Source organism: Pholcus phalangioides, unplaced genomic scaffold, assembly GCF_987345545.1.
Source record: "Pholcus phalangioides strain wild (caught in Gottingen) unplaced genomic scaffold, Ppha-v1.0 ptg000007l_1, whole genome shotgun sequence".
In the NCBI taxonomy this organism is placed as follows: Eukaryota; Metazoa; Arthropoda; class Arachnida; order Araneae; family Pholcidae; genus Pholcus; species Pholcus phalangioides.
In genome coordinates this window covers 17563197-17579260 of record NW_028301600.1, presented here as the reverse complement: position 1 = coordinate 17579260, position 16064 = coordinate 17563197, and the positions used below count along the sequence as shown (strand labels likewise).

Below are 16064 nucleotides of genomic sequence, written 5' to 3'. Positions count from 1 at the left end.
ACGACACGCATGACGTCAGCTGGTACCGACTCCAGCGCCTCATGAGACAGCCCTGTGGTCACATACATGACTAAATTTTAACGGGATGTTAATGGGGAAAAATATGAAAAGACAAATCTCTCACATCCTATAGTCCGTTTCAGGTTAACTTTGCAGTGGAGAGAAAGTTAGAGAGTGTACTCCTTCGCCGCAAAATAAAGTTCCCATAAATCGGAGTCTTATGATGATCATTTATACAGAATATTTCAATTTTTTTAATGATTTTGAAAAAAAATTTAGTTTTGAACAGATGTTTCTTCGTTTGAAATTTTTAAATTAGAAAAAATATTGGTCACCACATTATCCAAAAATCTATAGCAACCACAACGACATTTAGACGATATCCAACGATATCCTAGAAATCGTCCATACCTTACCGAGGTCGCGCATCGATACATTGGTTAAGAGGCTTTTGTTGCCATAGCAACGAGTGATGAGGTTCCCTCGTAGCTTCCACTTCACTGCAAAGTTAACCTGAAACGGACTATAGTTTGACTCATTCTAGGGCCAGGTACAGAATCGTGACCCAGCGGTTGAGAAACACTGCTCTAAGTCACTCTTGTGGTTGCTCACTGGTCTCATTCTGTCACTCGTTTCTAGGCAGAAGCGGATTTATGGTTTTGCCGCATTTTTTCCCTTTCCACTCTAATTATCTTGACAACCCATTCCTCAAACTTGCCGCCCTTCTGAAATTGCTGCTGTGGGCTACAGCCGCACAGCCACCCTGTAAATATGCCTCTGGTGGTTGCCGGATACGAACCCTGCCTTAATGGCATGTAGCACGTAAATAACCATGTTATTTACATGGATCAGCAGCCATGCTTCCAGATTCAGACTGCTGGAACAGGAGCATGTTTAAATGGGGGGGGGGGGGAAATCGGACGGAGCAATGTTTCTTCTTAAGAATCTTTCCGATTACACCATGTAACACGATTTTTGTCCTTGGTTAGCAGACCACATTTCCCAATGTTTTACTACTAAAAAAGACTGAATACAGCAATTCCATGCTTTAAGCTTTGGTTTTGTGATGAGGGAATCGATATTTGTGAATTGGTCATTTATCATTGGCTCATATTGAGTGTAATATTGGAAAAAAAAAACTTTTCGTATTGAAAATAATTTTAAAAACTGTAAATAGCTTCCCAATATAAGTCACGTATCCAGACATTTAACATAAAATAGAATTTGAGTTAAAATAAATTTTTAATGTAAAAAAAGATGAGACTTTATCCATCTATATTCCCATATACACTTCATTTTCACGTTTTAGCTCTCAAAAGTAATTTCGGTGATACTTCCGACGTGTTCTCCCTTATATTGATGCTTAAAGTCGAGAGTTCTTTGATGAAGGTACTGTTTTGGGTAAACACCCACGCCTTCTTTGAATTTTTTGAGATGAGCGTGGAGGAGATGTGATGTGTCATTTGAAGAAATATTGAAAATTCCAGTTTTGTACAGATTTTCATTTTTTCGACACTTTTTCACACTGTTTGTTCGCATTCTCTTTGTTCGCATGCTTAACGGATTCTTAGGTAATTGCTGGACCAAAAACCATCTTGAGCTTGTGAAAAAACATAAAAATCTATACAAAAATGGAATGTCTTCAATGTTTCACTAAATGGCGCATTGCATCCTCCACGCTCGCCTCCAAAAATTAAAAGATAGCATGGGTGCTTACCTAAAAGAGCACACCTTATCCAAAGAATTCTCGACTTAAAGCTTCTATATAAGGGAGAACACATCGAAAATATCATTGAAATTAGTTTTCGGATTTTTAAAATTATTGTCAGTGTGGAAAGTTCTATTTCTGTGTGATTTTCAATATTCCAGTCACCCAATCACACGATGGTAAATGACCAATTCACAAATATCGATCCTCTCACCACAAAACCAAAGTTTGAGGGGAATAACCATCATTTTCATGATTATTCAGACCAAGCAAATACAGAAATAATTACAATTTTTGCCCAAGCACAAAGAAAAGGTTTTTTTTTTTTTTGTAACATGATGTTATCGGTTAACTCATTTTCCGTTTGAGCAAGAAACCGTAGAGTTGAAGGGAATGATGAGGTGAGCGTCAGAAGCGATATCGGTATCGTTGTCAATGAAGAATGTAACATTCATCGACCAAAAGAATTTAGATGCCGGAAACCATTTGCCGTTCCTTACCCTGCGGAATAGAGCGTTTTCGTAGACCATAGTAGCAGACTAAACTTCCTGAATAATTCGAATGGTGTATTATGCGTGGCGTATTTTCCAATAACAAAAATCTTTTAATCAATTCCTAGTTCATATTAGAAACGTAACTTTTTTTGAAATCGTATACGTATTTCAACCACCACAGAAGAATAAACGCGAGATTTTAAGCTTTCAAAATCACCAGAAATTTTTTTCATATTCCCAAAATATTTCACGAGGCCTCTTTATTACCAATAAAAAAGTTGAAAGTATTCGTACAAAAATATATTCATAGCCTTGAATATTTTGAGGACACTACAAAATTTCCATGAGATCAAAGGAACCGGAAAAGCTAATATAAGAAAAATGATAATTTTTATATACCTCGGATATATGATGAATAATAAATCCTACCATATTGCATTCTGATGATAACTTTTTCATTATTAAATATTTTCGACCCCGAATGTTACACATTTCTAAACTATATTTAGATATTTTATATTTATTGAACTCTTAGAGCTACAAACAGATCTGAAATTAAATTCAGAAATATATTTGGTACTGTCCAAAGATATACACGTTTAGTTCACAAAATGGTATAAATTAGCATAATGCATGCAAATGTTCTTTAGAAAGATGTCTAGCACCCATAACTTTGCAGGAGTTTTGAAAAGAGAAGAGTGAAGTTCTTGTGCAACAGGATACCATATACTTTCAAAAAGTATGTACTTTTTTCGCCATCTAAAACGTAGGGAATGGCAACACGGATTTTATTTCTAATTGCAACCGGATTACCCGTTTTTTTAATTGAAAGAGAAACACAGGCTTTATGTTTATGTACAACCCTTTAGTCAAAAAATTGAGCTAAAAGTCAATATCGCAGATACATTTAATGTTCCAAATAAGTTTTTCTATATTTTTCGATGCCACCATTCCACATTAAATTGGAGGTAATCAGAGGTATACGCAGGGGGCACACAAAAAGGGTTATGTTCCTCCAAAGATAATCAAAAATTAAAAATATTTTTTATTATTTTTGTAAAAAATTAAATATCGAAAGGCTAATAAAATACTTTTACCCGCTATTCAAATCAGTTTCTGTTAACTTACATGTTTTTGAAGGTTAATAACTAAAAATTAATCTGGAAGCAAATCCTTGTGAAACCCCCTAAACCCTTTGTGACCCCTCCTAATTCGATCCTGCGTACACCCCTGGGTCTGATGGAAGCATTATGAGGGTTGTGGCAGGTTTCTCGCACAAAAAATAAACTTTTTCCGAAATTAAATGAGACAAAACTAAAAGAAGGAGTAAATTAATGTGTCCTCTCAGGAAAGTATCGAGTAATTATGCTTTGCATCGCAGTCATTCACATCTGCATTGCAGGGTTTTTTAGGGAGAATCAAGGCAGGTGGCACCCTAGAAAATTGGACGAGGTCAGTTGCACTACTCGTAAAACCAGTCAATCAAATCCGAGGGTCAATTGCATTGGACTCACCTCTTATCAGATGGATAAGTTGTACGGGAGGGGGCTAGATATAAGATTCAACTGAACCTTATCTTATTATGTTATCCATAGTAGATGGTGTTGGAAGAAGTAATGTACTAGACCAGTGGTTCTTAACTTGGGGTGTCCCCGGTAAAGCATTTTTTGGGGGTGGGTGCGAAATTAACATGATTGCTGATCATATTCCTGAAAATTGAAATGACACAAAATATTGAATTTTTCATTTCAAAAATACGAATCATACCTATCATTTTGACACCTCTTCTTTTTTTTACCTTTCGCTCTCAGAAATGTGTTGCACGAAATCGGAATGCCTCCAATATTTATATACAGTATGTAATTTTTTTGAAAGGATTTAGAAAACCAAAATTATATATGCAGAGGCGGACTGAGGTCGATTGAGGCTCCGGGCGCAGAAGAAAATACTGTATTGGACCCCTTTAAATTAGAAAAAGTGTAAAGTTTAGGTTTTGCGGGGCCCTTCAGAAGTCGGGGTCCAGTGCGCGCCGTCAAATACTCCTCTGTTTATATGTAGTTTTCAGATGCTTTTTCAAGGTTTATTTTTTCTATTGCGACTTCAGACCCGTTGAAACTTATAATGAATAATGGCAATTTAATAACCAATTACTTTATTGAAATGCGTGACAGTGCACGTATTTAAATGAAATTTTAAAACTCTTATTTAGAACTGTTTCCGTGAGCTCAGTTGGAACCATTTCCAAAGCTAGGGAAGGCAGCTTTGCAAACACTTCTACTAGTCACTACCAGTCGCTGCTACTTCTTTGCGAAATGGAGTTTTAATCACTTTTGCTTGTGAAAATAGTAAACACAAATCACTTGAATGTAGGTGATGATATGCAGGTAGCCGTTTCAACGAAAGAGTCTCAATTTCAAAACTTCATTTATTATGAAAAAGAAACAACAAAAGTTAGTCGCGAAAAATCGACATGTACAGTAATTTTAATTTTGTTGCATTGATGCCCCGTATGCATTTTTTTTCCAATAAATTACAAATAGTTTTACAATTCAGAGAGTCACTATTTTAAGTTAACAATTTTCATAACAATTAATTATTGGATAATTATTTTAGTTAATTCCAAAAATCTAAATTTTCATGCCAGTGACTATATGCCACTGCCTGTCCTAAGCATAGATGAAGTGTTCAGGGAAAATAATGCGGGGGGGGGGGGTTATCTATGAACAATCGGTATCAACAGGAAAGGTGGAGGGGACGTCCATTGCAGTTCGGACATAGATAACAAGAGTGAAGCAGTGTCACGCGGTAGCCATGCCTACCTTCCAGTGCAACTGACCCATCTTCCCTCAATGATGAGTGATTGTTGGTTCCGACAGAAAGAAGACAACACGTTACATAAGGAAATGAGTAGAAATTTCATTTTGTATATATGCATGTGCACTCTATAGATATTATATGTATGTGTATGAGAAAATTTTTTTTTTTTGCTATTTCATATCTAACGATGTATGCCAGTTATCTGCGTTTTCAAGACGTGTAAGTTTTTCATAGTGTGTGTGTGTACTTCAAAAAATTACCATCATGCATACAGAAAAACGGTACGTGATGGAGATTTTTTACATTTATATTTGAATTCAGCAACTCAAAATTAGTTTAGAAAAACTTGATTCCCTCATGTTATAAAAAAAAAATTAAAAATTGTCCACAAGTGTTATTGGAGGAGGATCTCAGCGTCCTTGCAAAATTTATTGGGGAGGGGGCCCTCAAATAACCTCATCCCCAGGTTCCGGCGCATATGATGAAGTCATAATACGTGATACTATCGCCTATTTCCCAGTAGTACGCATACTGCTTAGTGTTATCGCTTTATATATAAGTTGGAACCTTAGCTATATTTCGTACTCTGTATGGGCATTCACTTTATGATTGTCTGAATTTACAGGTATGGCATCATTGTCCATATTTATTTACATAAATTATTCACATTCTCCGTTGATATATTTTTTTTGCCCACAACAGTTTCGGCCCGTATGAACAGAAATTGAAATTTTGTATAAAAAAGAATTTTCTCAGGGTTTTCAAGTGTTTCATTTCATATAAAGTAAAGTTAATGATTTGACCTGTATGATCCGGTGTGTATTTGAATTCATGGTAAATACATAGTCAAAAAAAAAAACCGTTACACCAACTTCTTTTCTCAATTTTTTTCTTTTTGGTAATTTGAAAGTACGTCTTTTATTGTCGTTTCGGTACAAAGAACGGCTGTACAGGGTGGTAACTGTCGACCTCCCAATAATTACACACTTGATTCCTTGTGAAAAACTGATATGGAGAAGTGTTTTCGTTTTAAAGTCGAATGAACGTTTAGTTTATTATAACGTTTTGAATTTTTGTAACGCGCCATACAACCAACGAAAGTAAAATTCTTAGCCAGCAGTGTTCTAACTTGTTTGAAAATGATTTGAGATACTGAATCCCGTTAGAAGCCGAGTTCGATCGTCTTTCTTTCACGATTGGCGCTTTTTCTCTTCGTGAAGAGTAATGTTATAACCTTGTTATTACGTAACAATTTCGTCCACAGTATTGGCAAATTTATCACCATATTTGTAAAGTGTTCGCCAATTGAGATCTATTTGAAAAATTGTTTTCCTAAAATCAACACTTTTTTTGATAAAATGTGGTAATTTTTTTCTCCTTTACTATCGAGTAAATTTTTTTTTCAGGGAAGGTGCATACAGCGCATAGTGTTTACTGCGCGATCGTTTTTGTTATGCGGTCGTTTGAACTAGACCACATGTTGATCAATAAAACAGAGCAATATTTTTTAGTGATTTTAAACTTTCATCGAAACTGTTGCGCGTAAAAAACTTCAATGGAAGGTGTAAAAATGGTTGCTTGACGAAGGTGGCTGGTGGAAATAGTAAAATAATGACAATGATTCAATCAGAAACTTTTAATCGAGTTATTTTATGAATTTACATATTAAAAATAATTAGTGGTTTCGGATTTTTTTCTATTGATTATTCATCCAGTCACATTTCATACCGAATTCTACATGTTGCAATGAAGATTTTTCATTTCCTTGGGAATGCAATAATTTTTATCGAGCTGAAATGTTAATTCTTACTTTACCTTTTTACAAGAAAGATTTTGACGACTTTGAAATTTATTCCACCCCCCACGATTAGTGCAGAACTTGATCGTTTTATCAAATAAAGTTTCATTCGGGGGCGTATTTATAAGGGGTAAGTTGCCCCGGGCCCCTCGTAGCAGAGACGGACTCGTAATTCTAGGCACTACTAATTTTGCCACAATTATGAGATGCTGTTATATATTGGAATAGCTTGAATAAATGGTATAGCTTACCCCCGGAGGTAGTAAATTGTAACACAATTGACACGTTCAAAAAGAAATACGATAAACATGTTGGGGTAAATCGAGAAGCTATCCATTCTTAGAATAAGACAACCATAAGTATTCTTTATGCGCATTGTATAATATTTTATCATGTGTATATATTGTTTTTAATTTTTGTTAATTGCATTTTTATTGGGTTGCTGTATTTTTGAAATATATGACATCCATATTTTTATGGGCATCTTTTTCTCAGCCACCTCGTTGGGCATTTTGCCTGTTGTGGCGTTGTATTTGTATTTGTATTTCGTTTCTTCATCTTTTTTTCCCGAAAAACTATGCCCCCCGTTCTCAATTTTCAAAAAAAATGAAAACCATCTCTTTAATGTTTGTTCTTATAAATATGGTTTTGAGAGAGAGAGTATTGTTTCATAGACACACACTCACACATAAACGAGATGAGTAAAAATTTTAAACTGTATTTGTTGTAAAACTGCGTGTTGTTAGACTTCATTGTCACAGTTTGTAACTGTGATTGATTTCATCCAACCAAATCATTGTGTTAATCAAGCTAATTGTGTTGCAGGATTACAATCAAAATCCGTGGCGCAACCATGGCACCAAATCTAGGGCAGGACCCCCATAGACTGGGATCTTTGGCTGGCCCCCAAGCCAGGCTTACTCACGGCCCTTCTATAGTGAATTTATAACATGAAAAAAAGTGATGATAATTCTCTCTCTCTCTCTTAGGCTCCCAGGCCTAGAACCCTACCAGTCCCACTCTTGTGCAGGGGGTACGGATGCAGAGTCGTCTTAAGAACACTATGGGCCCCCGAAGCGGACAAGTGATGTTTCTGAGGCCCTACCAGGCAAATTTACATGTATGCTCCTCGCGAAAATTTCAACTGTATCTCATTTTTGTGAGGCCCTCTTCTCTTGAGACCCCCGGGCCGGGCGGAGGGATATGAACCCATGTGTTAAGACGGCACTCCATGGATGCAACATGTAAATCTTCGGAAACTTCTGAATTGGAACTGGAAAAAAATCTCATCACAAAATTGTTAGCGATTCTTTATTTATTTTAACGAGACAAATCAAATTAACACATACGTTGTGCACAATTTTGATCAAAGCAAAAACGTACTTTTGTGTATAACGATCGCGTGAAAATTTGAAATTCGAAAAGTGCGCATGTTACGGCAAAGTATGAGAAATCCGTCACTCTATAGAATATGCCTAGGCATTATATATGTTACCGAAGCGCGGTCACTTAGCGAATTGGCCAAGAGTTTTGGCTAAAGTCCGAACTGTAGAAATAATTTCGACTTTCGCCAACCATTTCGCGAAGTGGCCAGAGATCCCTGGTCAAAGCTCGATGTGTTGATGCAAGATGGCCCTGTAGGAGCCAAATCCATTTTTTTCAACCGTCAACGTGTCGTACATGTCTATGTATATAGCAGCTGTATTGGATCAGTTCCATGTGACGAGAGAAATAAAAGTGAAATTTGAGAGAAAAAAACTAAAAAAAATAATTATATAAAAAAACATATATTTGTTTCTGCCAAATTTTGAAGAAAAAAATGATTACCACATCGTGACCGGTTTGATGGGTTTCCATAACTAACGTGGGCATACGTATCACGAAAAAATACGCCAACTTGAAGATGATCCCGAATCATGTCTTTTTTTATCGAACTTAGGCAAGGGATCACCGGTCACTTCACGAACTGGCCGGCCAATATCCGAAATTCGGCAGGGTCAATATTCAACGAAATTTGTTATTTCAGGAAGTGGCCGGCCCGGTCGTGAATCGGCCAATTTCGGGTTTTGTCCGTAACATATACGAGATGCTGGTCGTTTCCGGCAAAGTATGAAATATCGGTTTTATTCTATACTTTGCCTAGGCATTCTATATAATAACTAGTCATTCTATAGAATGCCAAAAGACAATCAGGCAAAGTATGAAATTCTTTATCTATAAAACAAATATTAATGAAATTTCCATTAGATAAGTCACATGATACGTTTTTCTTTATCCAGGAAATATTTCCTTTTGTCTCTTGTGAGTCCGGATTTGTTGAGGAGTGAAATAAAATATTATATTTTCGTCAAATTCAAATTTCTCTCTCACAATTATCGTTAATTTTTTCCGGAAACGTTTCCCTTTGGCTCCCGTGAGAAGAGAATTTACGCACACAGAGAAAAAAAAAGTGGTTTTTGCTTTCTCGCGATTTCTCTTTAGGGTTTTATCCCTAAGAGAAATCCAGAATATTGTTATAAATATTTAATTGGTATCCAGTTTCAAAAACGACAAGTTATACGCTTGGTGTACGTTTGGTGAATTTGGCAGGATTATATGAAGTGACATAATCAATTTTTAAAGCGTTAATAACTCCTTAATTACTTATCAAATCAAAAAACTGAAAACACTTTTTGATATTAGTTTTTCACAAGGAATCACGTGTGTAATTACTGGGCGGTAGATAGTTACCACCCTGTATAAGTACAATATTTTTATCTAGAAAAAGTTTATTCCTTGTCGGTGTCACTTTTTGGGAGCTACTGGAATTTAACGTGTTCGGAGATTCATAAAATTGTACCGAATTGAGAAAATGGGAAATAAAATTCAAGGAAACAACTATTCAACTTTGCTTAGCAAAATTTTATTCAGATTTGACTTTAATGGGAAGATAATTAAATGTGCGAGCATATTTTAATTGATTTTCAATTAAAATATGCTCGCGCAGCACCCATTTATTTTACATTCATTTTTGTGAAAAAAAATATTTTCAACACGTTTCTAAGAGGGTGAAACTATAATTAGTTAAGTGGAGATACATCCTGGAATCGATTTGAAAAAGATCGCATTCATTCTGCATCTTTTAAGTCTCAAGGGAACAACTGAAATAAAAAGTTGTTTTTTAGGGCAAGAAATAGCAGTTTAAAGAGTTTATCGAAGCGAAATGATTTAATTTGGAAACAAACACCACCGGATCTCTTGCTTTATTCATGAAGAATTAATTCATCAGGCGATGCTGATGTTATTCGATAAAACGACCACAATTTCTTTAAGCGTTTATTTTATTAAGGTTCTTATTACTGGCGACAGGGGTCTTATATTCTACTACTTCGTTAAAAAAATTCTATAGATTTATTTTTAAATAGATGATTTAAAAGAAATATTTAGAAATAGAAACTGACGTATATCTTATATCCGAAAATTTCATAAATAAATCATTCATTACGTTACAGCAAAAAGAATTTTCGAAACCTCATTTGCATAGTAACAGTAGTAACTTATTTGAAACAGATACCGAAGAATGTATTCATTTATAAGTTGTAACATAATGTTGTGAAATTTGAAAATAAAATTCAAGTTTTAATTTTTAAGAATATCAGAAAATTTAATTTTTGGTTTATACTCAACTAAAAATGTTTCAAAAACTTTTGCTAGTTTTTGCAAAAACTAGCGTTTCTAGCTTTTTCAAATTGAAATGATTAAAAAATCTGGAATTTCTCATACTTTCTTTCAAGTATAACTTCTCGTTATTCATATATTTAAAAATTAGTGTGAATTTAAGGTATCCGACTACCTTTCTTAGAGTAGATTTCATAACGTTAGCGTTCTTTAGCGTCCACAGCGTTCTTTTATAACATTTTCCGATAGCGAGTGTTTCGAAACGTTGAAAACATTGACAAATTTTGAACTGCTTATGTCATTTGATGAAAAAGTCATTCTGATGTCAAATTTTAAGCAAAATTCATGTAATTCGAAACACGATTGCAAAAAAATTCTATGCATGAAATGATTCATTTTCACAGTACACTTGGGTAGTAATGGTGCAGGATATGAACTAAAATTTAAAGGATTGCATGGTATGCTTATAAGTTACATCCAAATCTGTTGATGTACGTGGGAATTTTTTGAAATTTCATTTAACATATCGTGTAAGACCTTAGATTTTAGTTCATAGCCTTAACATTATATATGACAGAATGTCATATCCAAACTTTGTAATGATACAATGAATAGAATTTTATAAATCATATTTCAAACTCAAGTAAAATGTCAAAAATATCATTCTTCGTAGAACGCGTTTAAAGTTTTATTCCCCGATTACTTGTATATAAAAACGCAGTACTAAAGTGAACGTAACTTCGATTCAAAACATCATAGAAATAAAACAAGGTCTGTTTTCCTATTACAAAAAATAGGGCTTTCCTAAAAAATGCAATAATAAAAATCGATATTTTCTTCCAAAATGACGTTTTAAACGTAATCGCAAACCTTAAATATATTTTGCTAATTAATATAGTGAATTCTTAAAAATGAGTATAAAAATAAATTCAAAGAATACACAAAACGTTTAAAAGATAGCTTTACATTTATTCATTTCTACTGAGAGTGGAAGTGAGGTTACGTATTTCTCATTAATTAACACAATGATTAATTACTTACCTTCACTAAAACAAGCTGCTTGAACGACTCCCGAAATGAAACCTCTCGTCAAGCCAGTGATAGCGAGTGACGCAATTATGACATCGACAACCTTGTACCTTCGACATCCTCGGTCACTCGTGGTCCTGACACTTTGAAAAAAAATGGAAAGAATCCCGAAATTTCCAGTAGTTGACAGAATACACAAAAGCACGACAAATGCGGCTCTGTACGCACTGGAAAACGAAACATTAGTCGCTTCAACTGGGATACTGGAAAAATTTCCGTGATACATATTCACATAATAGTTATTTAATATATTAAAATTACTTCACTTTCTAACACACTTTTCAATGTCCAAAGCTGGATAACGCCCCAATAACAAGTCTACAAGATGTATCACAACTAACTTCGGTGTTTCATTAGGGCTTTTCAAACTATAAGTTTCGTCACGATTTTTACTACTTTTGAACGAATAATAAGTAATTGTTTTTGAACACACGAAATCAATTTTCCAATGTCATATTTAGTTTTTAACTCGATTTCTTCTTTATCAATAGGAGCTTTTATGCGGATAAATAGAATCTTTTTCGAAATATGTCAAAACAGTTTTTGGCTTTCAAGAAACTTTTCCGCTTTCACGAGCCCGAAATCCAAACATGTTTAGTTGAAACGGCCAAGTAGCATTTCTTCTATGTTAGACCTTGATTCAGTTTTCGTGCGAATGCAGAGCCCTCTGTTAAAGGAGAGCTTGTGGGCCCCTGCCGGGATTTGGGAAAAATCTACTCCTCTATAGCGGAATTTAAAAGAGGGAAAAAGATAGAAAAACATGCTCACAGATGGAATTATTCGAGTTCATTCCGATGTTTAATTCTCAAGAAAAAAATTTTTTTGTTACTTCATTTCACTTTTGTTTTTACAAAATGAGAGAGAAAAAGTTGCGGTGAGATCTTGAGGAGATTCAGAAATGATTTTGTTTCCGATTTCTTTGAATGTAAATATGGGCATTGAGTGTAGGGTTTTTCTCAAGGGAAAAGCATCTCTGAATATTAGAGATGGTCCAAATATGGGCTACATCTTTCATCTTTCATCAATCCGTACGTATGGCCTTTCTAAGATTTTTATACTTTAATGCAACCTAAAATATGTAAGAATGAAGACCTCCAGGGATCTACATGTTTAAAAAGAAATACGATAAACATATTGGGATAAATCGAGAAGCTGTACATACTTAGATAAGAGACAGCCACAATATTTTATGAGCAGTATGTATATTTTATCATAATTATTGGTTTTTATTGCTCTTATTGGGTTGCTGTATTTTTGATATACGTAGTTTAGATATATATTCGACATCCATACTTTTTATGGGCATCTTTTTCAGGTACCTTTGTTAGGAATTTTGCCTATTGCGGCCTTTGCGTTTGTATATGTATTTGTATTGGAAGGAAAAAAAGACATGCTTAACCTTCTATGGTTCCGTGAATATTTAGATATACACTGATGGTAAATAAATGGTAAAAAAACCCATTATACCAATTTATTTTCTAAATTCTTTTTGACATTTTTAGAAAGTACATCTTTTTAGTGTCATTTCAATACAAAATACAGCTATATATGTGCAATATTTTTTGTTCTTTAGAAAGGATTGATTCCTTACCTGTGTTTTTGAGAGCTGCTAAAATTTCACGTGTGTGCTCAGAGATTTATAAAACCGCACTAAATTCAGGGAAGCGCAAATAAAACTCAAAGAAACAACAATTCAACTTTAATGCGTAAGATTATATCTCTTTATAGGTAACATTAGAATCGAAGCAAGCTGTATATTTTATCCTTAATTAACCATTTGAGTTAATTTAAAAATCCCCTCTAATTAATAAAATTGCGGTGTTTGTGTATTGTTTCAATTAAAAATATGCTAACAGCACTAATTTACATCCGTCTTTGCAAAAACAAATTAATACCTTTTTATGGGGGTGAACCATGGAGGACCAAATATTCCGTATCTTTTATAACAAATTTAATTACAAAATTTATGAAAATCGTAGTTTTTGCAATGGTGGTCTAGAGATATGGGCCACTCGTAATATATTTGTAGAAATTAACACAAAAAATTAATCAAAAACATAGCCGGTCTTCAGCGTATTCATTTTTTGACAGTCAAAAAATTTCCAGGTTTATCTGCCAAATCTGAGTCCTTCTGTATAGGGATCAGGAACGATTTCCCTCATATTACGGGCATAATGTGTAATTGTTTCGATACGAATGTCCTTTTTCTTACATCTTTATTTCTTGGAGCGTTGAGAATGTAACGGAGTGTGACATTTTGAAATATTTCCTATTTGATAAGCGTGTGGTTTTACTTTTATGCATCCAGACCGGAGCGGCATAAAGCAAAATGGATCGAATCGCCATTTTGTATAAGGTGTTTGCTGGAGATAGTGAGTAGTCGAGTGTGGGAAATTTTGTTCAATATGTATATTTAGACCATAGCCCGTAATTGGATGCTGAAAGCACCGGTTCTCGTCCGATTCCGAAGTTAAGCAGCATCGGGACAGGTTAATACTTGGGAGGGTGACCACCTGAGAACACCGCGTGCTGTTGCCATCGTTATTTTTTTCGTTATACTCTGCGGCGCGAGTGCGAGCCGATCTCCCCATTAAAAAGTCTCAATACAAAGAGAGAAACAGGCCTACAATAGTACAAATACTCAATCATTACACTTCACTCATTTCACTTCTCAAATATAGATGGCATCACTGATGCCATCAGACACAAAACAATATAACGCACTGAGATTGTAAAGTACACCAACTCACACTTCCGGCACAACTCAATCGGTAGTAAATTGCCCATGGCAATAGATAGGAGTTGTGCTCGATTTGAAAGAAAGAAAGCCCATTCAAGTTCTCTAATATTTTACTTAGACCTAATCAGGGTGTCCTATAAATTCGTAAATAGTTTAAAAATTGAAGGAATTGGTATATTTGAATGCCATTTGTGTGAAAACGTCATTCTCATGAAGGGTGATTTTTTTTTTAGCACCGAAAGATAATTAGTTCAAATGTATGTCGATAGAGAGCGCTGTAAAGCAAACCGGCATGAATGGTTGGATCTGAACCTTTCTTCAATGTCTTTGTTCGAAACGTTCGTAAAGCTTCAGTCGATGATTTGTGCTGAAATAAAACACAACTTCGCCAATAGTCTTTCATCCACCAACGTCAACATCACAATGAAAACTTTATGTGAGCGCCGTTAACAGAAAAATTCAGAAATGAGCTGTTAAACATACGCCCTGAATTTTTTTCGTCCGATTTTCATGTGTTTACAGTGATTTACTTTCGTTCAGTGCCCTCTATCAACAAAAGTTTGAAATTTTTTTTTTTTCTGTACCGAAAAAAATTCCCTTTCGTGAGGATAACTTTTCGTATAAACCTCAATAACCAATTCCTTCAATTGAATTATAAATGTTTAAACTATTTACGAATTTACGGGACACCCTATATTTTCATGAATCATTCCGATATCTAAATTTGAACAAACCTTGAGAACTTCTTCTGTATGAAGTTTTCAATGTGGATATTCCTATTTAAAAGACATCATAAGACGAAATATGAATCACCTAAGTGCTATTTAAAGTTCCCTCCACTGCATCGGATGTTTTCCGATATTGGATAGAACATTTTATCATCTCAAATACATATTAATATTACCCAATACCAGCGTATGAGAGACCGAGATTCGTCTCAAGTTTACTTTAATGCCGAAAGATATACCCGATTTCTTGAGATTCAAAGGATCGTGGAACCGATTTCAGATTTCAGCCAGAACAGCGATGTCTATAAATCTACGTTTCTGGAATATTTCTCTCCGTAACATTTATCTGATATGATATATAGAAGCATTTCTCAACCTTTCCGAACCCAAGGACCAGTGTCTGAAACAACTTTACAGACCACTTGTGTCCCATATTACGGGACATTCCTATAATTTCGGTTGTTCCGATTTTTTTTTTATACATCTGTCCCGTTTTTTCAACAGTGCTTTTATTTGAATTTGTAAATTTACTACAGTCGTGAATACACAGCGTTAAAAAAAAACAGGAGGTAAATTATATTATGATAATTATGGCAAAAAATATATATTCATTCCACACATATTTGTCAGGTTCAACGTTTTTTTCCGCAGTTTATCAACAGTTTTATTATAAATTACTAATTGTACCGGCTTCTCGAGCAACATTTTTTATGACTATTGGGCTATGTGTCTCGTATTTTACTTCATTTAAAATCCCGTTTACAGTATTTTTCTCATTATGGTCAAATACAGTCTCATTCTCAGATATGGTCATCTGATCATTGGAATATTTTTCCGCGAAATACATTATGTTTATTGTGATTTGTAGCAGAACCACACGTAAATTTCGAACTTTTAAAATGGACGAATAGCTGTAATGAGACCTTATTTTTCAAGTTTTGTAATAGAATTTAGAAGTTTATAGTGAAATCTTTCGGCCTCACACGTTATGCCGTTGCATCTTTAGTAGAAGCTACATCGTTTTTTCTTATAC

General features: G+C 34.6%; 1 protein-coding gene across 1 annotated transcript in view; it reads right to left on the bottom strand.

Moving 5' to 3' along the window:
- The window catches only part of LOC149085006 (uncharacterized), a 70426-nt gene extending 58280 nt beyond the window's left edge, over positions 1-12146 (bottom strand). Inside the window, exon 1 of the mRNA XM_089232759.1 lies at positions 11516-12146. Coding sequence (XP_089088885.1) covers positions 11516-11789 — 274 coding nt within the window. The 5' untranslated portion in view covers positions 11790-12146. The remainder of the gene's footprint in view (positions 1-11515) is intronic.
- Positions 12147-16064: the final 3918 nt, after the last annotated feature.